Here is a 24,436-nt window from a genome sequence, read left to right as displayed (position 1 = left end):
TTGTCCACAGTGAAAGATCTAAGATCGACCGATCATCTTGCGTCTGTCTTCATCTTCAACTCCAGACCGAGCAGCAAGAACAGTTTTTTTGTCGATCGATGCCGCATCTTGCCCCTCGGTAGCGGGCCTAGGGGGTAGGTGGAAGGTGTTGGCAGTTCCAAGAGAGTAACCGAGTACGCCCGCAATCTAGAATCAGGTCAAGTATTAATCCTTGACGATATGATTAATTCCTGATATCATTGACGGTCCAACAGACTGCAGGACTTTTTGTTCATTCCGAGTCAATGCTCAGCAGTCAACCCACCTCCCCTCTTTTTTTTTTTTCACTTTCCTTTCCGTCAGATGGGCGAAGCTGCATGATGATCTGTTCACCCGTTGACAAGTGACGGATGTGCAATGTTACTCTTGTGGGTTGGGTCCAGAAGACACGACACGTCTGCTGTATATCATCATATCATCATTTTATCGTTCGTTGGCTGTCAGATGAGGGAATTAAAAAAAATCAACCATAGTACCGTGTATTATAGATTTCCCCTCCTCGCCCTCTTCCCGGGATTGTGGATTTTTCATACCATCAGTTCCCTGCAAACGAGAGGATTGCTCCGTAAGCACTCTGTAAATTATTATTATTATTATCCATCCTCGTCCATATCGGAGGGGGGGAAAACATCCGACGGTTGACAGATGCCGATCCTTCTTTTTTTTTTGTTCAACCTGTGGAGTCTGCCACTTTGCCGCCTCAGGAGGCAAGACCAAGGACTAACTCCTATATCCGTGTACGCACGTACTCCGTAAAGAGCACAGTCGAGAGTCTACGGGATCTCCCCGTCCGTTCCGGCAAGGCCGATTAGTTATAATACATATGTGACGGCATGAAATTTTGGTCATTGCTTTTTTATGGGCCGTCTGTCACTTTTTCTTTTTTGGTTTCGCCATTCGAAGAGCCGGACGGAGGGGGGGGGGAAGTCCGTCGCCGTCGCCTAACTACTAACTGCTAGGCTGTATGCAATGCGGCGCAGGAGTTGGGCCCTTTGGCGGCTATGGATGGGTAGGGTGGTTAGTAGCCTTCCCATCAATCACACTTGAAGATCCCCGCCGTTACAGAGTTTACTGTATCCATTAGAAATACCTGGATAGGTGAGTCAGTCATGGAGCCGGAGAGCCTCAACTAATCGACTTGTACTCTCGAATACTCAGCAGTTCTTGTACCTGTACACAGTGCTCCAATCCGAGTACGACAAATGCCAGAATAAACTCACAATCCTAGCTAGCATGTTCCACGCAAGACCTGGTCGCCACGTTGCCCATACAAAAAGTCTTTCTTTGTTCTTTGAGCTGACCGGGGGAGTTGAGGGTTGGGAATGCAACTAGAGCTCCAGATACGGCTTCGAACACGGAACACGTGACCGACAGCGGCTGCGGGCCACGGGGCGACAATACTGTTCTCGAACTGCCGTAGTAGTACAAGTGGTAAGGATGCACTAACTAAACGGAGATAAAGAAGGCAACTAGGAGGCATAGTCGGGGCCTAATATGATCAGGCATACCTGTGCTTGTACCCGTACATAACTAGTTGATGTCCATTATGTACTAATTGCGCAAGTGCTGTGCCGCAATGCGGCGGTTAATTATCTCTCTGCAGACGTAATAATAAGATACGGGAGTCCTCACGCGCAGAACTACTGGATGCGGTACGGCTAATACGGGTGTCCATACGGAGTACATTATATTTTGTAATAATCTGATCAGGAAAGTGGATCGAGTGGGGACAGGCTGTGCAAGACTTGAAAAAATAGTGCAAAGTCTGTCGGATTGACCGTCCCCACCTGACAGTTGAGTCTCAGATACAGATAGAGCACTCCGTACTTCGTACAGTACAGAGTGTGAGAATACTTGTATGGACATATCAGGATAGATAGATATAGATTTTACCCATAGTATATACGCTATACTACGTATAACACGTACAATACAGATGTATCATGTATCTGCATGAGTTGGCAATCCTGCTGAAACCAGGCGTTAGAACCTCGATCTCATTGGTCCGAGCGTCCCGACACCACGGTTCGGTCGCCAAGGCTGTTGCAGGCGACGTTCCGCGCCCAATAAGCGCGCTGGTTATCATACAGAGAATACAGAGTGCAGGAGTAAAATACATATAGTAAGAGAGGAGAAAGGAGAGAAATATTGAGCATAGCTTATAGCAGTATAGGATGAATCTATAGTAGACTGGAAAGGGAGATGGTAAAAGTACCGAATCCATCTAGAATCGAATCTCCGTGATAGGAGATGGAGCTATTGATTGACATCGGGATTTGTCTGCTCCATCGCCCCCAGGAACCTTTTTTTAAATTAAAAAAAAGAGCTCACAACCTCTAATATTACTCCGTATCACATCTGTAAAAAAAAAAAAAAGACTGAGGATCCCCCAATCTGGCCGTGACGGACTGGAACTGGACCCTGTAGAATATTATAGTTAGTCGACAACGTGACCTGATAAGTCTCTTTGAAAGTGAACTCTCCACTCTCTTTTCTTTCATTCCCTTATTTTGCTCACTCTCTCCCCTTCTTTTTTCCATACACTTTCATTCTTGAACTGTGGCAACCCTTACGAATCCTTGCTTCAAGACAGACAGATTGTCCACTTCTACCTGCTTCGTGGTTCGGTCTATCGGCCTAGGGCTACATCAGACACCCAGAAAACAACAACCGCCACACGAACCAACCAGCAAACAATCCGGGAAAAGGAAAAAGAAAAAAAAAAAAAAAAAAAAAAAAAAAAAAAAAAAAGCGCTTTGCAAATCCCAACGCCTCGGTTCGCTGCATGGATCCCAGCGTCCTTTCACATATACTCCCATAACCTAACTCATTTTGCTGCATGCCACTCTGGGAAACGTTGTTGGGATCGTCGCTGCGATTTGATTGACTGGTTTGGCTCGATTGCACTGATTGATTTGATTGCCGTCGTCTTTTTATTTTATTTTATTTTCCCTGTCGAAATTGGCGCAGGTCAATTCAGCGCTTTAAATCCTGCCCGCCGTCACCTTTTTTTCACTCGAAGTAACATTCTACTATTTTTTTCTTTTCTACAACTCTTCTATTACAAATCAATTACATCAATCACATCAATCGATATGGAAGCTCCTTCGTCACGCCAGAGTCGAATGGCCATCGACTCTATCCTCAACCCTTCGGGGCCATCGTCTGACTCTGCGTCTTATACATCACCTGTCTCTCCATCATACTATACCTACTCTTCAGAAGGCTACTATCCTTCTCATCGTCATTCTCACCACTATAAACGCCAATACCCATACCCTTACCCGGAGAGCACAAGAGCATCCTTCTCGTTCCCTCAAGGCCCAGTCCCGATCACCTCGACAGAATCCTCTCCCAGCCCCTACTCCAGAGACCGCTACGACTCCGTCTCCAGCAGCTCCAGTCTCACCGCACCAACAACCTCCTCAATTGCCTCAAGAGCCTCCACCCCCTCCACAGCAACCACAGCATCAACAGGCTTGGAATCAGGCGACCGCCGCCGCCCGCCACGCCCCAAGTACGAAGAAGAAGAGATGTACTTCATCTGGTACCACCGCGTCGATCTCTGCCAGGAGTGGAAGGAAGTCCGCGAGTGCTTCAACCGCCAGTTCCCTAACCGCCAGCGCAGCGGCTTCCAGGGTATCCAGTGCAAGTTCTACCGCTTCATCAAGGACAAGAGGTGTCCTACGCTACGGGAGCAGAGGCGGATGCGCGATGGGGAGTTCTTGCAGCAGCCGTCGAGTCCGGAGTATCACTCGTCTGGGACGACGGGGTCAGGGGGCTCGGATGTGGGACCGCCGAAGTTTGGGGTTGTTGAGTGGATGGGGGTTTGGTATCCGTGGATGAGGGAGAATCAGGAGCAGGTTAGGATTAAGAAGATATCGCGTTGATTCTTTTTTTTCTTTTGCTTTTTGCCCTTCTGTACGGTGTACAGGGGGGTTAATTATGACGAGGACTCCATGACCAAGATACCTTTTTTGTTCTTCTTTATTTTTTTATTATCAATATTTTTATTATTTTTATTTTTTTACTTACTAGAATGGACTTTACTACTTACTATTTTTACTATTACTGTTAATGACGAGACCTGGGAGGTGTTCTGTTTACATTCAGCGAATGCTCGCACAAATTGCTCATTCAATCGTCCTACTGTAATTACCAGTATCGTATACGCAACATCCCAATATAACACAATACAATACAATACAGTAACAACCCCACAAGTGGAGATTCTTCAAATCCCGATCCCAAATCCCCAAATCCCAAAAGCACACACATGCATATACATGTGAACACTACTAAACATGCAGACTTGCAGAGTATGTACATAAATCCTCCTCCCCCAAAAACCGACCAAAGAACATCCCACCGGAAAAACCATCCTAGGTTTCTGTCGGATCCTGGGGAGAACAACCGTGCACACCGATAGTGAATTAGTAGTGACTTGTACTCGTACAGCTCAGAATGTATATGTGCCTTGCTTTTGGTTCTTTAGTTTTTGGTCCATACAGAGTTGAGAGAAGATCGCTCCGAGGATTTGTATTCGACTACGAGTATGCTTTCTGTAAGGTGTGCTATGCTGTGTTATGTTTTGTTGATGCTGGTGCTGAAGATTTGAAGATCTAGATCTTTGAGCTCTGTCTCGGCTTGGGTCTTTTTTGTTGAGCTGTTATTGCTGACAGATGGAAATCTCATTCTTGCTGACGATATATGTACGGACTTGCATGTAGATTTTGGTATAGTAAACAACACAAGACAGCTGGTATCTACTAACGATAATGTTTCAGAAAAGCATAGAACCAAGAATTGAAGCTGAGTTGCTCAGAAAAAGGTATACCAAAACGAACCGTCCTGAGAGACGGTGAGCTCTGTTTATCTGCAGGCCCTAGACATTAACCGTGTGTCTTATTATGGGTAGCTTGAGATACATCGCGGGTCTTACTCTAAGCTCAGATCTAGAGAGTTATATATAGATCTCACTCGCAGTTATCATTTGCAGCTTCTCATGGTCGTACCGTTCGTGGAAATTAAAGATCATTAGATTAGCTGAATCAGCAACGTTGATATCCAAATAATCCCTCGATCCGTAAGAACTTGCAGATATTGTGGACAGTCTCATGCTGGCTCATTATGAAGCTTGGTGCCAATAGCGTCAAAGCTACCATAGAAGAAAAAAGTCACTTTCGTGGTGGTACAAGGGGTATTTCCGAATTGTCCTTTACTGTTCCGTGCTCGATTTCTTCCAGTACATACCATACTCAAGTCATTGAATCCAATTATCCTCGTGTATATTCCAATGGCTCAACTTTTGTTTACCCGTCCAATTCCAGCGCATATACGTCATCATTCTACATACTGTTGACAAATCATTCTTCAACCGAGTACGAGTATACCGAAAGTCAAGATAACGTATTCCACGGGCGAGCAGTGCACCCTATATTCCCATATAAATGCGCAACTTTTGAATGCGCACATCTCCACCAATTTAAGAAATTTTTGTATGATATTGTATATGGTGCAATTATACACTATAGATATTATGTATACTGAATTCTGCAGAGTGTTATAGCCTAATCATTAAGTTAATATTAATTACGCTGTATTTTATGATACAATGTGTATTTAAGACAGTTATTTGCAAATTTCGAATTTCGACAGCCTAAGCCTTTTTGTATACTGGTAAATAAGCAATATGTTTAGTACATTTCCATATAATTCAGCTGTTGTTGAGATATAAGCATTCAAAAGTTGCGCATTTATATGGGAATACAGGGTGCGCTGCTCGCCCGTGGAATACGTTAACTGAATCAATACTGAAGACTCGGTACTTCGACTGCATCAACAAACGATCCCAAGAATAAGCCACCAACCCCGCCGATAAGTCCCTTGAAGAATCCCTCCTCCGTAAGAGAGGTCGTATCCCGTAAATCCCGGAGGTTCAATCTGGATCAATCATACGATTATGAAGACAAGACATTCTCAAACACTCAACATCAGATCAATAGTGCACGATAGAGTACGTAGTATAGTACCACAGCCCCACAGCTGGCCTCGATTGAACCACTAAGAACCAGTATAAACAGGGTATTTACCAAACATTCCGCGAAAAAAAAAAAATAAATATATATATATATGGTCTGCCATGTGATTCTTTAACTTTTTATTATTTTTTATTTTTGTGTCAATCGGATTCTGCAGAGAATAAACTTTGGTATCAATCATCGAACCCACTGTTACTATTTTTTCTGCACTTCATACGTATCCATGTCTCATAATCCTTTTGAAGCAATAAAGTGGCTTCAAAATGGAATAGAATTCAATAACGTCGTTTGTTTACTTTCCGTCCCCATTTAAATCATATGATGGTGTGATCCACTCGAACCACAGTTCGATGCCGAGAATGCTTGTTCTTCAAGTACCGGTAGGGTTGTATTTATGTACTTGTATGTAATACTAAACCTGTATAACCTTTTACCCAATGTTAAATCATTGCATAAAAATCCTCCTTGGAGAATTATGTGCTCACGTACAGCGTACAGAATACAGCGCAGAATACAAATGGTCTGTAGATACGGTATGTAGCATTGACACTCCTCTCCTGTATCCCCATGCACAAGACCTCGTATAATTATACTATACGGAGTACTCCGAAAATAGGGCATCCCTTCTCACTATCGCCATGCAAGATGACCGATGACTATTCAGTGCAGAGTGTGTGTAGTACGCCTCGCCAAAAGTACAGCGTAGTATTTAGCTGCGATTTAGCTGCGCCGTGAAGACAACTACGCACTCCCTACATCCCCTGCCCCGGGACATGAGAAGAAGCAATAAGACGGGTGGTGGTGATAGATCCACGATTGCAGAGGGGGTTTATTGCTTTTGGGATATGGGAGTACTTCTGTCCTTGCCCGGGCTAAACCCGGCCCGGTGGGCTAAGGTGAGGCTGAAAGAAAAGAAACGAGTGGAAAAAGAAACGAGAACAAAGAAGTAGCCAGGCTGCAACGGTTGATCGTAATCATCACGTTCGTTGCTGACGAAGCTATGTTGGTACTTTGTTTTGTTGTAGACTCAGGATTGGGCATCCTATTTCTAGTTAAATCTGCAAGGATAAATTCAGGTTGGGAGGGAGCTGATCGGATGACACAGAAAAGAGTGCAGAGATCGACTTTATTATTCAAATTGCTTCGAACGTCTAGGATACATGACTCGTTTCCGCATTCCAGATCGTTCGTGTTCCCCCATTTAGATACATACGACTGACAATTTGCAAACTGAAATCAACTAGATTTGAAAAACATTGACCAATAACTACCCTATGTTGCTGTTCCAGATTCCTACTGGTACACCGTATGGTGGTAATCGGCGGGATTCAATCCATATGAAAACCAGAGGCAAGCTCGCAACTGCGCACACGTCAGCAAACCCCGAGACAAGAAAGTAGAGCCAAGACAAAACTTACGGATCCTTCCCATATTGAATGTTGCAATGCTCCCAGTCAGCATCACGGACGAGCATTGCACGAAATTTATTTGCGTCGTCGATGTTGCAGAAACGGAAATTCACAGTACGAGCCTAGATATTTGTCAGTACAGGAGGATCCCCGGAGGATTATTAGTCACTCACCTCGCCAGGAACGTAGTTGTCCGTGATCTTCTCAATCTTACGGTTGCTGCTGGTGGCAATTTGGTGAAGCTGGTCCATCGTGACTTTCAGGTCAACACCCACGGCGCGGACAACACGAGTAGCACCAATGGAGCGGCTCAAGGCCAACTGAGAGCTGACGACGTCGACCTCCTGGCCGATCTCGACGAAGACATTGCTCTGGCCAAGACCGATACCGTTCGGGTACTTTTCGTAGAACGCCTTGCAGGCTTCATGGTCGCAGAAGTAGACATAAGCATTTCCGGACGAATCAATGTTGACCTTCTCGATAGCACCGCCGTGAATCAGAGACAGCACCTTGGTGGGGGTAGCCCAGCTAGAAGGCAATCCGGTGAGGACGATGCGTCTCACTTGCGAAGCTGCAAATGTCAGTGTCATTATTCAAATCAGGCATTGAGGTTGGAGTGTCTTACGAGGCTTGTTTCGCGGAGCCGGGGTACCCCACGACTTGAAAGTAATCAGATTCTCGCGATCCTCGTCTTCGACAGCGGTGATACTCGGATGAGCACGAGCTGCAGAACCGTATTCATCTAAGATCTGTTAGCGATGATCAGATTGAACGTTCAAAGTAGACTTACTCGAAGGCTTCTTCTCATGAGGAACTGCGTTAGTGTAGGAAATGCTAGGAGACCGGTTTCTCTCCTTCAAAGCACGAACAGCTGCAAGAAAACCAGCCGTGTCATTCACGCTAATAGCAACCTTCTCCTTTGGCGCTTCAGGCTCGGAGTCGCTAACATGACCAGCCGTAGACAAGGATTCGGCAGGATCTATGCCATTAGAAGCAGTTGAAAATCCATTGACAGCAGGCTCTTGCTTCGAAACAGTGACAGTGTGCGAGCTCGCAGTATCATCCAAATCATCATTGATCTTCACCGCTGGAGAAGAAGCCGCGGAAACAAAGTGTTCGGCAGGGGACATGCTAAGTTGGCCAATTTCAGCGCGCTTCAGGTTTCGAATGGGAGTCATAAGTTGACGAGGTGCATTATAAACATCGAGAGATCTCAGGTCTTCTTTCACAGGAGACAGGTTGTCCAGCCAGCTAGTCTGCGATTTAACCGCATCTTGAGCAGTACCCGTGGATTCGCCGATGTCACCCGCAGGGGTACGTCTTAGGCGACGGACAGCGGCCATGAATGCCGCGGTGTCATCAACATTGGCAGGCTTCTCCGGTGAAGACGTAGTAGGGAGTTCCTCGATGGAAGGAGGCACCACGGTCGCCGCGGTATCGTCCACATTGATAGTCTCAAACGAAGTACTAGGAGGTTCCTCAAAAGTAGGAGGCTCACTAGACGGTTGGATACTTTGGGCCGAGACCTCAGTATCAAGAGCGGCGAATCCCACAGCGGGCTCCCTCGCGACCTTGGATGGAGATGGAGTGAAAAAGTCCCTGGCAGGAGATGCGACAGGAAGTTCAGTAGGTTGTTCCGGTTCCGCATTATCGTCCACCACGTCCATCAAATCGGGGGTCTGTTCGACAGCGGTGGTGCCGCTAATGGCAGAAACGTTACGTGAATGGTTCAAAGTGCGCACAGCAGCCATGAATCCAGCAGTATCATCCACGCTGATGACAGTCCACTGTTCTTTTGAAGACGCAGCCATAGGGATGGCAATCTGAGGCTTGGAACCGAAGCTGTCAAGTCCACCGTTCTCCTGGGAGCCATGGTCGGCTACAAAACGTTTCCGTCAGCGACAGTCCATCGTGGAGCAAGAAAGACAGACTTACCAGTAGCAATCTCTTCCTTCGGAACAGACACAGAGAACGTATCTTCGACGACAGGACTACCAACCAAGGAGCTGGGCTTAGAAGACACAAACCCTTCCGCAGCAGGGTTGCCAACGAAACTAGAGATCTTAGGGCCAGCGGGAGAAAAGCCGTTCTGGCTACCAGAAAAGTTACCAGCAAGTGAACTGGATGACGAAGGCACAAATTCAGGCGCAGTAGGACTGCCAACAGGAGAGAAATTTCTCTTCGTACCAGACATTTCCTCGGGGATGGGAGACGCGTCGCCCTGGCTACCACCGTGGTTACCAGCGAGCGAGCTGGGAGATGAGGGAACAAACTCAGGAGCAGTAGGATTGCCAACGAAAGAAGTAGAAGGTTTAGGATGAGTTTTTTGGTCACTGGACGCGTCGTGAACGGCAGCAGACGTGGTGGCCTGGCTGCTTTGGTTCCTAGCACGAACGGCTGCCATGAACCCAGCAGTGTCGTCCACGTCCGCGGGGCGAAACATGGTGACGGGCTTGTTTGGCGAAGTACGAGAAGTAGAATTAGAAGAGATTCGAAAACCGTTTGAGTAGACTCGAGAAGAATATGAGGAAGATGGAGATGAAGAAAGAGGATGAGAAGGAAGAGGATGAGAAGGAAGAGGCTGGGGTTGGGTGAATGAGAGTGAAGAGGGAGAAAACATGAGAGAAGCGAAGTGGAGAGAGGTAGAGTATGCAGGACTGTCACTGGGGGCAGGGCCCTTTCCCTGTTTTTCATACTGTCAGTGAGCTTTCACTGTTTTGTGTGTGAAATAAAGTGCCAGAAATTGTGCAATGGGCTAATAGAAAATTGCTCATCATGAACAGTAATCTAAAGCCTGTAAAAAATAAAATAAAAAATTTACCTTTACCTCTGTGCCCTTTTGACTCTTCGATGCCCACCCACTATCTTCCAGCCCTCGAGCAGCAGGACGACTGCACTGCACCACGTCTTTTGGCGCCCAGCGACTGTCTTCAAGACTTCTTCCACTGGTCACTCGTGTATTAGACCTGCTGGCGCCTGTCTTTGAGACGTTCGCACTCGCATTCTGGGGTGCCCATCGGCTCGTTTCGAGACCTCGAGAGGTACGAGTCGTCGTTTCATCGGCAGACTCGCCGTTTTCAGATGTTCGAGAGGAGCGATCCGAGGAAAAGAATGAAGAAAAGACGTCGTGAACGACGTTGGCCACTTTGAGGCGCCATTCGGACACCTCTGAGGGAATAGGTTGCATACCCGTCATCGTGGGATACTTGATAATTCGAACTGGATAAGAATTGTGTAGGAAGACGATGAATAGGTAGATAATAGAAGAAAGAACTGGAAGAAGGGAGAAAGAAAAGGAAGGAAGGAATCAGAGTATTAAGCCTAAAATAGTCATAGTATGCAAACAAAGTGAATGTGATGCTGCATGTTTGCAAGTAAAAGGGTATAGATTGTGGCTTTGATCAAACAATAGCAAACAGACTGTGACATTGTCTGGCTTTCAGCCACGAACGGATTTCCTGTATCTCGATATGCTCCCACGACATTTACTATAGCGAGCCATAGGGCTAGAGAAGAACGCGAGCAGGACAATTGGCAAAGAGCCGCGTTCTATTCATGAAGGTTAGATGACATGTATTCCGTGTATTTACATCCAAAATATTCACAAAAAAGGAACCAGGTAAATCAAAAAGATATCCCAAACTCCAATACAAACCAAATCGTTCCCAACAAACCGCTAATTCGTCATAGAGGAACAGGAATGTTTTCCCATCCCTTCTGGCCCTCCTCGCGATGCTCGACAATGACTTGCAGTCCACGACGTCCGCAGAACCCATCATTGCCGGCGATCCGTTCAATTGTTTGAAAAGTCCCTTCTCCATTACCCACGGGATCAGGAACCCATACGGTTTCTTCTGCGGTTTGGCCAAATATTTCTGCTCGGCGAGGGTTGAACCAAGGAAGACCAACAAGGTGATTCCCAACGTTGTGGATGAAAGCATAAAGTTTCTCGAACCGACGAGTGGTCCCGAGCCAAGACAAAGTGCGGCTGTCATAGGCAACCCGAACGTACGGGTTCATGTAGACGCCAGTGTCCGTGAGGTCGTCAACATTTGATGGAGGGTCTTGCAGATCGGCGTGGATGAGACAGCACTCCGAGGCTTCCCAGAACACATCACGAGAGGCACGGAAGCGGACCGGCGATATCCCGCTCTCAGGTTCTCTAAGCTGCAACCCTTGGGTCGAATTTCTCTTCTCCCAATCACGGTCTCCAACGGGCTCTTTTGCGCCATACTGGAAAAACCTAGCATCAAAGGCGACCATTCCTCCCCAGCAGCTGCGTACCCGCACAGCGTCACTTCCCGCCAAAACATCATTTCGACTATCACCGTTTCCGGCAGTCGAAAACCATGGGAAGAACGGAAGCCCCATGCCATGTCCCTGCAGATCCCGAGTAGCATAAGTGTCATAGAACTTAAACGGGTTGATGAAATCCACGGAACAAGCAGCCCGGTAATGAGCAACCCCATCCTCACCAGCATTAGTCGAAAACAAAAGCTGCAGGGAATCAACCGGGTTGAAAAGCACATCATTTACATAGAGTAACTTATTATACCGCTTCTCCGGGTGGTCGTCTAAAGGTCGTAAAGCTCGGTTCCGGACCTCAGCCAAATATTCAATACGTTTAACCCGGTGCGATCCACCAGGGATCGTCACCGTTGAAAGACTTTGCATATTCATGTGTTCCTCGAACACGATAGACTTGTCGCATGGAATCTGTGCCTCCCACTCCCGCAGCGCGCGCTCTCCTTCCGCCCCGCTGTCATTTTCGTAGACGCTCAAAAAGACATTCTCCGGTCCTAGCAGGTCGACCAACTGCAAAATCTCAGCGCCCCATTGTCCCCGCACAAGCTCCCCGCTCGGATCGTATAAGCTCGCCGCGATATAGATCTTCTCGTTGTGAGGGTTGCCCCTGCCCGGTGTGGTCGATTGCTGTACAGCGTTTCGAAGGGATTTGTAATGCGACGGCGGTCGGGTGTAAGAAGGCCGGAATATTGAAGTAAGAACCACGAGGGCGAGTATTATACCGGCGATAACATGGAGATAGAAACACGATCTGCGGAACAAAAGACGTCGATAGCAGCCGACTGGGCGCTTCGAAGCGGACAGGAACGGTCGCAAAGGTCTCAGGCGGCGGTATCCGGAGTAAGTGGTGGATAGCAGTCGGGATAGGAATGGCCACCTATGCGAGAGCGAACGGAGTCTAGATTTCGGAAGGGTTTGCGATTCGAAATCGGCCTCGTCGAGATCGAACGTCCCCTGAGAGTCGAGAGAAGACCGGGTGCCAAGCTCATACTCATCTGGGTGTAGGAGACGAACAGACATGACGAGAATCGTCGCTACTGTCAGACAAGAACATTCGGCCGGCACACTTGAGTATATAGACGAGAAAAATGAACTTTTATAAACAATCGCACAGCCGGAACAGCGCTTACGGAGTAACTATAGTTACAGAATCGAATGTATATTGCCTGATCTTCTCACCGCCTTCAGAGGATCTCAACGTCAACCTGACTATGAATGGGTATGGATTTCAATAAACCTCTATTCAATCTTCGTTACCATACGGAGCACTCCAGCTAAGGATAATTTTCATAAGATTTCATTAGCAATGCCCATACCTGGGCCAGCACAGCAGGACAGCGACAAAATCATCCTGAAAAACTATATATCCCATGTTCTTCATTAACCTTCGCAGTATCCAGGATTCCAACAACTGGATCCTGCGTAACTGGAGATGATTCATAGGCATATTTCACATCTCACCTCGCGGAGCGTGGGCTTCAATTCTGTGTGTAAGAATCCAAGCTCGAAGCAGCGAACCAGGACTTTGTTGTCCCGGTCGAACCTTGTGTCACTATCCCTTAGCACCTGATTCCAGGCGCAGGATTGCCGGCGCTATATATTCAGGGTAGCTTGGAGAGCCAAATAATGAGTGCCCGTATGAACTAAACATGCAAAAGCGTGGACCATGGTGTAAACCGATGCGAAATTTGATCACGGAGTACCACAGACCACTACCGCTATAGGTCTTCTGCGCATCATCTATGATAAAGACGATATCATCGGTCCCACCTGACAATAGAAGGTTTCTATCATAAGTGTAGCCAGATTTGCGATACTCTTGCTCGAGAAATCTTGTCGCAGAAAGATTATCTGTCTCCCAACTGGGGATATATACTACTCTGCGTCTACCTCTTAGGTAGCGTTCGAGAAGCTTGGCTAGTGCTGTCTTTCCTGACGCTGGTGGTCCTCGCACGTGGATGACCTTGTATTCATCAAGCAGTTGTGAAAGGCCCTCCACGGTTTCAGTTCGAGGGCATATGCTTCTATGGACTGGGCGTTCCACGAGACTACATGGCTCAGATGATTCTGACTGGGGTAACTCTAAACAAGTCATAGGCATTAGCATATAAGATGACTGTAAGAGCAAAAGAATAGGAGTATACCTGTAGGAAAGCCTTCATGCTCTGAGAAAGGATGTTGACATTCTGAGCACAGTGCATTCATGCCAACTGAAGAACCAGAGGGGAAAACGTGTTCTCCTGCTTTACAGATGCATACAAGCCACCCTTTTGAATGAAGACATTGTCCGAAGACTGTTGGCATTCCCTTTTCGCTCTGCATTTTCAGCGCTTTCCTTTCTGGGAGCGTTGTAAGGTATGTACTCATTTATGTATCGAGGTCTTATGTTCTTCCTCTTTCCAAATCCCCAAAGTCTTTTGGTTCTCATTATTCTTCCATGCAGTTTTGGGTTATACGGTGCTCAGACCATTCATATTGTGTTCAAAATGGCTTCCCATTTCAGACTCTACAATGACTTCCATTCGAAGCAACTACCTTCACAAACATCTGCTTCAAACCCCCTTTTACTGAGATCTTCAATGCGCCTATTATCTACCGCAGCACTCGGTTAGCAGCTTTCAAAGGAATCAGTGTAACCATCAACGGCGACTGGCAGCAAACAAACGACCAAGGCGGGCTGGGCTGATCTTCGTCCTGAACAACCGCAGAGGCAAGCCACGGAAGTGGTTGAAGACCGGAATCGAGCTGATCAATGGCAAGCCGCATCTGAGCACTGTCTTCAAAAACCGATCTACGGATCGGAGTCTGTTTCCCGTGCCGTCACAGGGGCGCGCTGCGACACTGGAAATTGCCCGGGAACCGGGGACTAGCAGCCTCTGGGTGTATCATGTGGAGGGAGACTCGCCTCTGCGGGAAATTACTTGGGCGCTTGAGGGGGAGGATAAGGCGCAGGAGTGTTGGGTTGGTATCTATGCAGCAAGGCCGTCCAGCCAAGGAGGTAATTTGGATGTCAACCTCAAACACTTGGTTATAGATTAAGCCGAATGAGGCCTTTTCTACGGTGTACATGTCTTGTGCGTTGGGCAGTCCTGCGTACATATTTCAGCATATTTGAACATAGACATGCAACCACTCATCACCGTTCAGATGACGGGGCTTTCTTGAAATGGGGATAAGAAAAGGACCCACTGCTTATTGATGTCCGTCACCTGTCAGTATGCACTTGATCGTACTAGAAAAGGCCAGGTGACTTGCTAGCCTACGAGAAAGGAAACTGTGTCGATATGGAACTCCATAGATGTTACGGATTAATAGTATAATGGATGTGCTCCGGCACTTGTTATCTCGGGGAAATATGATAGGGTTCGATTTTGAAATAAATTAACCTCGTGGAATTTACCTCAAAGTTCACCCCTGCTAGAAAGATTCTCGGTCTGATGAGAGGCACGTTTCATGGAATACGCAGGAAAAACCATACTGAATGCTCTCGACTGACAAGTGTATCCCAGATCCACTCAAGATGCGTTGGCTTGTTTCTCAAAAAAAAAAAAAAAAAAAAAAAAAAAAAAAAAAATTATATTAATTATATTAATTATTTTCTTTAATCCATCCAATGCAGCTGCATCTGACTCTAACTAGTAACTAGCTCGGAGTAAGCACGACCAAACAGGAATGCCAGAAATCACATTACAACCCCCATATGCAGTACTCCGTGCGGTCATTGCGTGGTGGTCTGCTGCAAGATTATGAGTGGACAGCTGAAAAGATGATTGTTATTCCGGCTGTTGCTATTAGCCCAGCGGCTCTCGCGCTTCAGCTAAAGCAAAAGCAAATAACAAGGCTAGCGCGATAGATGGAGAAAAGAGCAGATCAGAGTGGAGGTCGCCCTTCTGTAGCGGTTGTACCCGAGAGGAAAGACCAGAGGCTGAAATGAGTGTTCTGCATGAACTACTGCGAATAAAATCCATCAAACATGCGTCCTTGAACAGGGGTGTTCTGCATCCAGAATTCCATATTGCCAGTGAAGAATATGTACTAGTATGTACTCTACCGCTATCCTCGTATGTATTCTTATTTCTAGCCGGATCTGGTCGATCTGATTTTCTGCCGTAATTTTACCCGGGTTCGCCACTACCGCCGCTGCTCCGCCTAAGAATGACTACATCCACCACCAATTCTAACTCTCACACGCACCCCATTCAGTCGTACACATACGCATCTCTCCCCCCGGGATTTTCAGCTGCCTCGTTTAGTTCATATGGAAACACGGATCGAGTCGAGGTCTCGCCGTCGTGTCACCCGTTTCGAATCCTCCGGTTTGAGTGTACACTTGTGGTCGACGAACACCCCCGCATGCCTACCGAAAGCTTTTGCGATCAACTACCACCGCTTACTTTTTCCTCTGATTACCGACATAATACTTCACAGATCATTTTACTGAGTCAGCCCCGATCCTCTGGCGCACTGGGGCACAGATCGGGTATCCACACTGCCTCACTGAGCCTCGGGCGTCAAGTCCATAGGCCAGTGATCATCCGTTGAATCCCACGTCGACGTGCAGGAGCCCGGTCATTGACTCTTATGGTCTATATTGGGTGACTGCGGTCATTCATCTCATGCCATCCCTTGCACGTACCCATCGGATCTATCCACCAATACAACCGAGCACCGCAGAAGTATATATCGCTGCTTTTTTTTCGCTGATGGAGGGGAGGGCCCGATAATCCACGCCCGATATTTCCTTCCCCCCCCCTCATTCCTAGTGTCTCGCCTGGTCTTATATTGCTTTTTCTGTCTGTTGATCGCACCTGCCTGAGTGGTATTTGACTTGGACGGGTCACAAATAACGCGACGACTATTACGCAGTACGGAATACTAGCTCATATAGCTATCCTTGCTCGTTCCCTGCACTTCCGCCAAACTCAGCCCCGGCTTTCTTCGTTGCTTTTTCCTTCGATGCGTTCATAAACCCCTGTCGCCGCTTAAGTACAGAGTACCCGTACTTTACTCGAGAGCAATACCATTTTACACCCCTCGCTTCTTTATTGCGACATATACATTTGACGTTTCCGATACATGGACCCTATTACTCGCAGAGCAATCTGTCGAACCCTTCCACTGAAGTTTCGGATCCAAACGCAATGCCCCATATCGATATACGATCCGGACCTTCCTATGGCACACTCGACAACATGGAGCAACAACGCAACGATGAGGAAGGAGATCGACTCCTTCATGGTGAAAGTGGATATTTGAACGAAAGAAATCTTGACGGTGATGATTCCTCGGTGGATGAGGTTCAGGAAGGTGTTCGGAAGATTGAGGCCATCAACATGACATGGACCTCTCGGACTTTGGCTGTAGCTTATATCAGGTTCGTGCATGCATCCTTGTCGGTTGGAATGCTTGTGCTGACATCCAAATCCAAGTATCTTTCTCATGGCGTTCTGTACGTCTCTGGAAAGCCAAACCCTCATGTCATTGTCGGCATATGCGACCAGTGCATTTAGCAAACATTCGTTGATCTCGACGGTTCTTGTGGTCCAGAATGTGGTCAATGGTAAGTATATGCTTGGCCTTGTCTGGTTTGCGCGGCACTGACGATCGTCTTAGCTGTGATCAAGCCTCCCATGGCCAAAGTGGCCGATGTTTTCGGTCGCTTTGAAGCGTTCTGTTTGAGTATCCTGATTTATGTCCTCGGTTATATTCAGATGGCCGCATCGAACAATGTGCAAGCATACGCATCAGCACAGATCTTTTACTCCGCCGGCTCGACAGGTTTGCAGATCTTGCAGCAAGTGTTCATCGCAGACAGCAGCAGTCTTTTGAATCGTGCGCTATTGGCCCTCCTGCCCGAGCTCCCATTTCTCGTTACTGTCTGGATAGGCCCAACGATCGCAGACGCCGTCCTTCGACACACATCGTGGCGCTGGGGTTATGGAATGTGGTCGATCATTTTGCCCGCCTCTTTCCTCCCTTTGGCTCTTTCGCTGCTGCTGAACCAACGAAAAGCTCGGAGACTGAACCTCATCAAACCTAGATCGAGTCGACGACGCGGTATCCTCAGTGTGATCCGACGCACGTGGTATGACCTGGACATGTTTGGCTTGATCCTCTTGTCCTCCGCCGTTACCTTGATTCTGGTGCCCTTGACACTTGCCGCCAATGCCCAAGATGGTTGGAGGAATAAGAGGATCATTTCCATGATCGCAGTGGGTCTTGTGTGTCTGGTTATTCTGCCTCTCTGGGAAACTTCGAAGAGATTTGCACCGAAACCTCTTTTGTCGCTGCATCTTCTCAAACAGCGAACTGCTGTCGCAGGCTGTGTATTGGCCTTCTTCTATTTCAGTATGTCATCGCCATTATTGTTATTTTTTACAATCTTGCTAATCGGCTATCAGTGGCTTTCTTCTTCTCCGTCCAGCCGTATCTGTACTCTTATCTCCAAGTCGTTCAGGGATATGATGTCGCCACTGCGGGCCGTGTGACCCAGACATTTGCATTCGCGTCAACTATTGCAGCATTTACGGTCTCCATCCTCATCAAATATACGCGGCGGTACCGAAAATTCGTTACCATAGGCTGTGTCATTTACATCGTCGGACTGCTGTTGATGCTGCTATATCGACGAGAGGGCAGCTCGCAAGTGCAGATCCTGGGAACCCAAGTTATTGTGGGTATTGGAGGTGGACTTCTCAATGTACCCGTGCAACTGGGAGTCCAGGCATCCGCTAGTCACCAGGAAGTCGCGGCTGCCACAGCCATGTTCCTAACCTCGATGGAAATGGGAGGTGCGGTAGGCGCTGCGATCTCTGGGGCTGTCTGGACACATAGCATCCCTCGCAAGCTGCTTGTGTACCTTCCCGAGGAGACCAGAGGAGAGGCCGAAGAGATTTTCGGGAAGTTGACCAAAGCTCTGTCATATCCATTTGGATCTCCGACTCGGATTGCAATCAACCGGGCTTATCAGGAGACCATGAACAAACTATTGGTGCTGGCGATTATCGCTTCTATTCCTTTGATTCCGCTGAGTTTTCTCATGGTGAACTACAGGTTGGATAAGGTGAGACACCCGCCCATGACTTTTTTTTTTTTTTTTTTTTTTTTTTCATTGTACAGGACTAATAATTTTCACCAGATGAGTGCTCATGGGCCCGACGCGGAGCCCGTCCCCATTTCCACCGAAGAAGTATCTGATGAAGATCGGCACTCGAAGCGAACTTAAGCGATATAGCGATTTGACTTGGCATTCATCGACAGATATACAAACCAGGCTGCTTCGTCACGGATTACGGCGCCTGCATTTTATATAGAAGCACAGACTTTGCATTCTTCATGCATTCCTCGTGACAACAGGGATCAGATGAAGGAAAAAGAGCCAACAGCCGGCCCGTGCTGGCGCGGGACTGGACATGTGGGCAGCACAAGCGTGTTATTATTTCTTTTTTTACGCTTTTGGTTATTCTTAATGATTACGACGAACAGGACCGGGGGCGGACAACGGAACAATTGTGTGGCATGATACAGTTCCAACTTGGATTGACTATCGTACCATTCGATTTCTTGAGTTATACCCAAGTACCTTGATGAAGTTACGTTTGTATGTTGCATGAACTGTATATAGATTGATTGTTTGGTATAGACCATGTGACTTTCGCTGTAGTGGTATTAGGTCAGTTGAACAGATAAATCTTGACCTCTGGATATCCTTTACTAGTGGACGAGGTAATATAGGAACGTAAAGTAACTGAACAGCTCTCTTATGTAAGTTCATGCACCGATGAGGTGCTGGGGATGCATAGTACATACCGGATTTCCCGTGGGATTCTCCGAAGACGATGGGGACCCGGATTGACGGTGCATGCAGAAGTGCATCGAGGAAAGATGATCCGGCTGTTTAATATGCCTCTGATGTACAATAAACAGGGGAAATGAATTGGAATGCATCCAGAGTATCTGAGAGTTTAGTATTCTCCCCATGGCACTACTTGACTGTATTGACTGGTATTCTCCTCTCCGGCGGCTGGCGGAGGGGTACCCCATCTTGATAACTGCCCCTCTTTTTCCCCATCTTGGGCAGGAAAATGAGAATAGGATAGGCCGCGGTTGTTCTGAGTGGTATTGATAGAGAGTAACCAAAGGATGCAGCCAGAGGAGGTATTTTAAACAGCTCATATGGTCAGTCCATATTGTTATTGCTGTTACTACTCTGTCCTCCATAGCAAACATCGGCCGTAGTCGGATTTTCTTTGGCTTCTGTCGCCTTTCTTTTTCTATTCCCTCTCTTCTTCTCATATCCCTTCCTGTATCCTCCGTACTCGTCTCTAATAATTACTGTCTTTGTTATCGTGACAGTTCTTTGTCTTGTCCATATTTTGGTCTTGCTGCCCAGGGCCCCATATAAATTATTCACCGCATTCTAGACCACCGCTCCGGGTGGCTCCTGACTGGGCGGAGAGACGGATTCACGACCGTCTTCACCACCACATCCACATACTGCACCTGCACCACCACAACATCGCGTCTCCAACCTCTCACTTCTCGAGATTCTCATCTCTCTCTCTCTCTCTCTCCCACTCTACCCCTATCTTATCCTATCTATACTGCTTCCTATTACTCCCTCCTAACGCCATCCTAATCCCTCCTCCGGTCAACGCGCTGTCCCTCCTCCACTATTACTCCTCCTTTTTCTCTCCCTCTCCCACGACTACTGCTGCCCCCCTCCGTCTTTCTTTCGGACTTCTTTGCTGGTCCTGAGTCCGAGGTCGATCTCCTATTCCGTCTCCAACTGTTAGAAGCTTCTTTTTTCTTGCCTTAATTTTATTTCTTCTTCCTAAGGTTGAATTTACCTTTCCCTCTACTCTTTTCGCCCTATAATTTAACGCTATTGCAATATGGTTGTCGCTACCATCAAGTACGTCCTCTTTTTCTTCCCCTCTTATTTTCACTGAACTCTTTCCGGGCGGGTTGAGCTTGAGTCAATCGTTTTATGTCATTTCTGCGTTGATTGATCGGGATCATAGCTAATCAAGCTCCCTCTGTGCAGGTGTGTCGTGGTTGGAGACGGTGCTGTGGGAAAGACATGTCTGCTCATCTCGTACACAACAAACAAATTCCCCTCTGAATATGTTCCTACGGTCTTCGACAACTATGCGGTTACTGTCATGTAAGTCGGATCGGCATCTTGTCTCAGCTTTTGGTGGTCTGGCAGCTTGGAACCACGCGTCGCTGGAGTTGAATGGACAAAAGAACACCTGGACTGACTCGAGCTTCTTTCTCGAAAATTCAGGATCGGTGATGAGCCCTACACCCTGGGTCTGTTTGATACCGCCGGACAGGAGGATTACGATCGTCTTCGCCCTCTGTCGTACCCCCAGACCGATGTCTTCCTGGTCTGCTTCTCCGTCACCTCCCCCGCGTCTTTTGAGAACGTTCGCGAGAAATGGTTCCCCGAAGTCCACCACCACTGCCCCGGTGTTCCCTGCTTGATTGTCGGTACCCAGGCCGATCTGCGCGACGACCCCAGTGTCCGCGAGAAGCTCTCCCGTCAAAAGATGGCGCCCATTCGCAAGGAGGACGGTGATCGTATGGCCAAGGATCTGGGTGCTGTCAAATACGTCGAGTGCTCCGCTTTGACCCAATACAAGCTCAAGGACGTTTTCGACGAGGTATTTCTTCACCACGTCTATCTATTTGGACATCATTTGGACAATGGCTGACCGATCTAGGCTATCGTCGCCGCTCTTGAACCTGCCCCGAAGAAGAGGTCAAAGTGCGTCCTGCTGTAGCCGCTTCCTTGTTATCTAAACAACAAAAAAACGGTCTCTTTGCAGATGCTCAGGTTGGTATTCTACATTGGTCCTACGTCATCGCTGGACATGTCTGTTGACACTTTGCTCTATCAAACAGACACGTCGGAACGATTTTTTTTTTATTTTAATTTTTTTTATTTTATTTCTATATTTTCTTTATTTTTTACCCCGTTTGTTCTGCTTTTTCTTTGGGAGGAAGGTCGATTGAAACAAGCTCGATTTAGAACGCCGTACGGAGTCAGGGATCTTTCGTTTTTTTCTGTCTTACCTCAATTTTCGATGAATTATCGGTCTGCCCTTTTTTTTTTTTTTATGGCGGCCATGGCTTGCCATCTCGTGTCTTTTTTCTTCATTCGAAGTCGGATATTTTGAAATGATTGCCTACATTCAGCAACCTCATTTTTTTCTGCTTTTCTTTACTTCTCATCTATCACATCCCAGGGTCCATTGGTTCCGTTCACCGTCATTTCTCCCCCTTCCGTCTCCCCCTTCCCCTTGAAGATTCCGCTGTCGCACGCCGGTGTTTGAATCGACGATCCCCCGATCTCCGGCCGACGTGTTTTCTTTTTTCATATTTTCCTTCTTATCCGGACTTACCGCCACGGATCATCCTACGTTCACTACTCTACCTCTTGTCCGGTCCGATGTTATATCCGACGGTTTCGGCTGTCGTTCCGATTCCCTCCCTTGTCGTTCATTTCTCAAGGATTCCCCGTGTTCCGTTCTTTAGCTCATCGTCTCAATCGGCGTTGGAAGTCAGGGCGTCTTGTTTTGGCTGATTGATTTTTTTATTTCCTCTCTAATCATTTGACTTTTACTGTGATGTTGTGAATTATTTCCGCCTGTCTACCTGTCTACCCAGATTGCTCGCTCGATTTTTTCAGTTTGTGAAGCCTGTTTCTTTTTATGACTTTTAGTGGCGAGATACTGGAATTAGAAATCGACTCAATGAAGCCAGTGATATCAAATTTGCCGTGGGCAGCTCTTCTTGCTGCAAGGGACTTTTGTCAGTAATCTACGGAGTATAACTCTGTCGCAACAGATGATGAAACGTTGAATTGTCACAGGTTTTCATGATTCATTAAGCTATTGGCATGACAGGTACGATACGATCAGAGCTCGTCCTTATCGGTACCTTGGTGAACAGATTCCGCGACATCCTCTTTCCGTCCATACCAACCACCAACATCCCCCGCACCAGCCTTGACAAGAGTGGTGATAATCTCAAAAGCAACCTGCGCAGCAGCCAGAGCAGTCGTCTCACCCTTGTTATCATAGCTAGGCGACACCTCCACGATATCAGCACCGACGATATTCAACTTCTCAATACCGCGCAGAATGCGAATCATCTCCCGCGTCGTCCAACCACCAGGCTCAGGCGTACCAGTCCCAGGAGCAGTACTCGGATCCAAGACATCAATATCCACTGAAAGATACACAGGCTGCTCGGGATCAAGCCCAATCCGATCAACAATCCGATTCACAATACCCATAGGTCCACCCAGCTCATCGATGTCATCAGCGTGAATGCGCAGGAAACCCTGCTCCGGACCGGGATTCGTATAATCGCTATCGTCCATACCCGTCAACCGCGTGCGCAGCCCGGCATGCGCCGACGTCGAATTACAAATAAGACCCTCGCGACTAGCCTTGTGGAAAAAACTCCCGTGGTTGAACCCCGACTGCTCCGATACCCAGTACGCCGAGTACCGCGCCGGATTCCACGTATCCAAATGCGCATCGAAATGCAGCACCGTGATGGGTTTCTGATAGATCTGGTACAGCGCGCGCAGGGCCGGCAGCGCCACGCTATGGTCGCCACCCAGCGTGACTAGCTTGGTTTTTCCGGCGGAGATGCCCTTTACTTTACTGGATGAAGAGGATGTGATGGCGGGCCGGGAGCCGAGTTCAAGGAATGCATCGTACATCTGCCGCTCAGCGACGCCGTTGTCAAAGGGCATGATTGGGATGTCGCCGCAGTCTTTGATTGTTGCCCAGGCGTTGTACGGGTTGATTCCTGCGCGCGTGTTGAAGGATGTTCCGGCCATTTGGCGGGCGCTGGCGGCGCGGATGGCGCGGGGGCCGAAGCGAGCGCCTTCACCCATTAGCCCCTGTACTCAGAATGCGCATAAGCTGTAGAAGAAAGGGACGTACCTGGTCTATAGCTAACGGCGGTATCAAACGGCGCGCCGATAACGGCAATGTCGTAGCGCTCGTCGGGCTCGATAAGGCATTTTACGGGCTTGAGGTGCGCAAAGCTGGAGATTCCGGTGAAGGACCACTGCGCTTGTTAGTCCGGCTTATCAGGGATGAATTTAGAGGGGAATGGATGATGGGATACCTCTTGATCCCATTTCCTGAGGAGCTCCTCGCGCACGTGCGGGGGAGCTACCTCGTCATGATCATGGTGGGCGTGCGATAAGGCTGAGCTCGATAGAGCTAGCCATATAACAAGGGACTTCAACATTGTCGGATACAATTGTAATATTTGCAAGAAGTAAAAGAAAGAAAAAAGTAAGAAAAGAAAATTGGAGAAGTTTTTATATTTGTAGTATTCGCCGTATCTCAGTACTATCTCCGTCTACTCCGCAGACCACACATTTTTATCAATCCCCATCTCCACGAACTTCCCAAAAAGCAACAGATCACTTTAATTGCCCCGCCGGGATCGAGCCGAGACGAGTCGCCGTTGGACAATTGAGAGACAGTGGTTCGGCCGTGATTAGATACAAAAGGTAAAGAGAGAGGGCAAAAAAAAAAAAAAAAAAAAAAAAAAGTGGGTGTGACATCGTGCAGAGTTTCCCCTTTGGGATGGATTTCACTGACTTGC

At 47.6% G+C, this 24,436-nt stretch overlaps 7 protein-coding genes across 7 annotated transcripts; 4 read left to right on the top strand and 3 right to left on the bottom strand.

Moving 5' to 3' along the window:
• Window positions 1-3,024: 3,024 nt before the first annotated feature.
• ASPGLDRAFT_43255 (uncharacterized protein) lies at window positions 3,025-4,074 on the top strand. Its single transcript, XM_022545782.1, has one exon. The coding sequence runs from the start codon at window positions 3,135-3,137 to the stop codon at window positions 3,927-3,929; it is 795 nt and encodes a 264-aa protein (XP_022404812.1). The 5' UTR covers window positions 3,025-3,134; the 3' UTR covers window positions 3,930-4,074.
• Window positions 4,075-7,193: 3,119 nt separating this feature from the next.
• On the bottom strand, window positions 7,194-8,909 carry ASPGLDRAFT_143099 (uncharacterized protein). Its single transcript, XM_022541786.1, has 5 exons — window positions 8,280-8,909; window positions 8,115-8,231; window positions 7,663-8,060; window positions 7,499-7,611; window positions 7,194-7,442 (listed from the first exon to the last, which is right to left on the bottom strand). Exons 1-5 carry the CDS (start codon window positions 8,830-8,832, stop codon window positions 7,409-7,411), a joined length of 1,215 nt encoding a protein of 404 aa, XP_022404811.1. The 5' UTR covers window positions 8,833-8,909; the 3' UTR covers window positions 7,194-7,408.
• Window positions 8,910-11,014: 2,105 nt separating this feature from the next.
• ASPGLDRAFT_43252 (glycosyltransferase family 69 protein) lies at window positions 11,015-12,924 on the bottom strand. The gene has a single exon (XM_022545781.1). It carries the CDS (start codon window positions 12,812-12,814, stop codon window positions 11,174-11,176), a length of 1,641 nt encoding a protein of 546 aa, XP_022404810.1. The 5' UTR covers window positions 12,815-12,924; the 3' UTR covers window positions 11,015-11,173.
• Window positions 12,925-14,068: 1,144 nt separating this feature from the next.
• ASPGLDRAFT_72219 (uncharacterized protein) lies at window positions 14,069-15,139 on the top strand (the record flags this gene model as incomplete). The annotated part of the gene is made up of 3 exons (XM_022549599.1): window positions 14,069-14,144; window positions 14,323-14,426; window positions 14,510-15,139. 3 exons carry the CDS (start codon window positions 14,069-14,071, stop codon window positions 14,831-14,833), a joined length of 504 nt encoding a protein of 167 aa, XP_022404809.1. The 3' UTR covers window positions 14,834-15,139.
• A 1,796-nt stretch (window positions 15,140-16,935) lies between these two features.
• Window positions 16,936-19,019, top strand: mirC (siderochrome-iron transporter MirC; the record flags this gene model as incomplete). The annotated part of the gene is made up of 5 exons (XM_022544196.1): window positions 16,936-17,168; window positions 17,224-17,354; window positions 17,408-18,142; window positions 18,196-18,857; window positions 18,933-19,019. The coding sequence occupies 5 exons, from the start codon at window positions 16,936-16,938 to the stop codon at window positions 19,017-19,019; spliced, it is 1,848 nt and encodes a 615-aa protein (XP_022404808.1).
• A 1,669-nt stretch (window positions 19,020-20,688) lies between these two features.
• On the top strand, window positions 20,689-21,582 carry cdc42 (Rho family GTPase CDC42; the record flags this gene model as incomplete). The annotated part of the gene is made up of 4 exons (XM_022548740.1): window positions 20,689-20,708; window positions 20,841-20,960; window positions 21,084-21,462; window positions 21,523-21,582. 4 exons carry the CDS (start codon window positions 20,689-20,691, stop codon window positions 21,580-21,582), a joined length of 579 nt encoding a protein of 192 aa, XP_022404807.1.
• Window positions 21,583-22,718: 1,136 nt separating this feature from the next.
• ASPGLDRAFT_118316 (agmatinase) lies at window positions 22,719-24,073 on the bottom strand (the record flags this gene model as incomplete). The annotated part of the gene is made up of 3 exons (XM_022539954.1): window positions 22,719-23,701; window positions 23,761-23,887; window positions 23,948-24,073. The coding sequence occupies 3 exons, from the start codon at window positions 24,071-24,073 to the stop codon at window positions 22,719-22,721; spliced, it is 1,236 nt and encodes a 411-aa protein (XP_022404806.1).
• Between the last annotated feature and the right edge of the window lie 363 nt (window positions 24,074-24,436).

The sequence above is a fragment of the Aspergillus glaucus genome, assembly GCF_001890805.1.
Source record: "Aspergillus glaucus CBS 516.65 unplaced genomic scaffold ASPGLscaffold_3, whole genome shotgun sequence".
In the NCBI taxonomy this organism is placed as follows: Eukaryota; Fungi; Ascomycota; class Eurotiomycetes; order Eurotiales; family Aspergillaceae; genus Aspergillus; species Aspergillus glaucus.
Note: the sequence above shows the minus strand (reverse complement) of the source record. Positions and strands in the feature narration are given on the sequence as shown.

What these genes read in the sequence shown, in the direction of transcription:
- ASPGLDRAFT_143099 (XM_022541786.1), bottom strand. Translation starts at nt 8,832, where the DNA reads ATGGCCGCTGTCCGTCGCCTAAGACGTACCCCTGCGGGTGACATCGGC. An exon ending in ACAACTACGTTCCTGGCGAG is followed by an intron (nt 7,612 to 7,662) that starts GTGAGTGACTAA and finishes ACAAATATCTAG; the next exon opens with GCTCGTACTGTGAATTTCCG. An exon ending in ATTCAATATGGGAAGGATCC is followed by an intron (nt 7,443 to 7,498) that starts GTAAGTTTTGTC and finishes ACGTGTGCGCAG; the next exon opens with TTGCGAGCTTGCCTCTGGTT.
- ASPGLDRAFT_43252 (XM_022545781.1), bottom strand. Translation starts at nt 12,814, where the DNA reads ATGTCTGTTCGTCTCCTACACCCAGATGAGTATGAGCTTGGCACCCGG.
- ASPGLDRAFT_43255 (XM_022545782.1), top strand. Translation starts at nt 3,135, where the DNA reads ATGGAAGCTCCTTCGTCACGCCAGAGTCGAATGGCCATCGACTCTATC.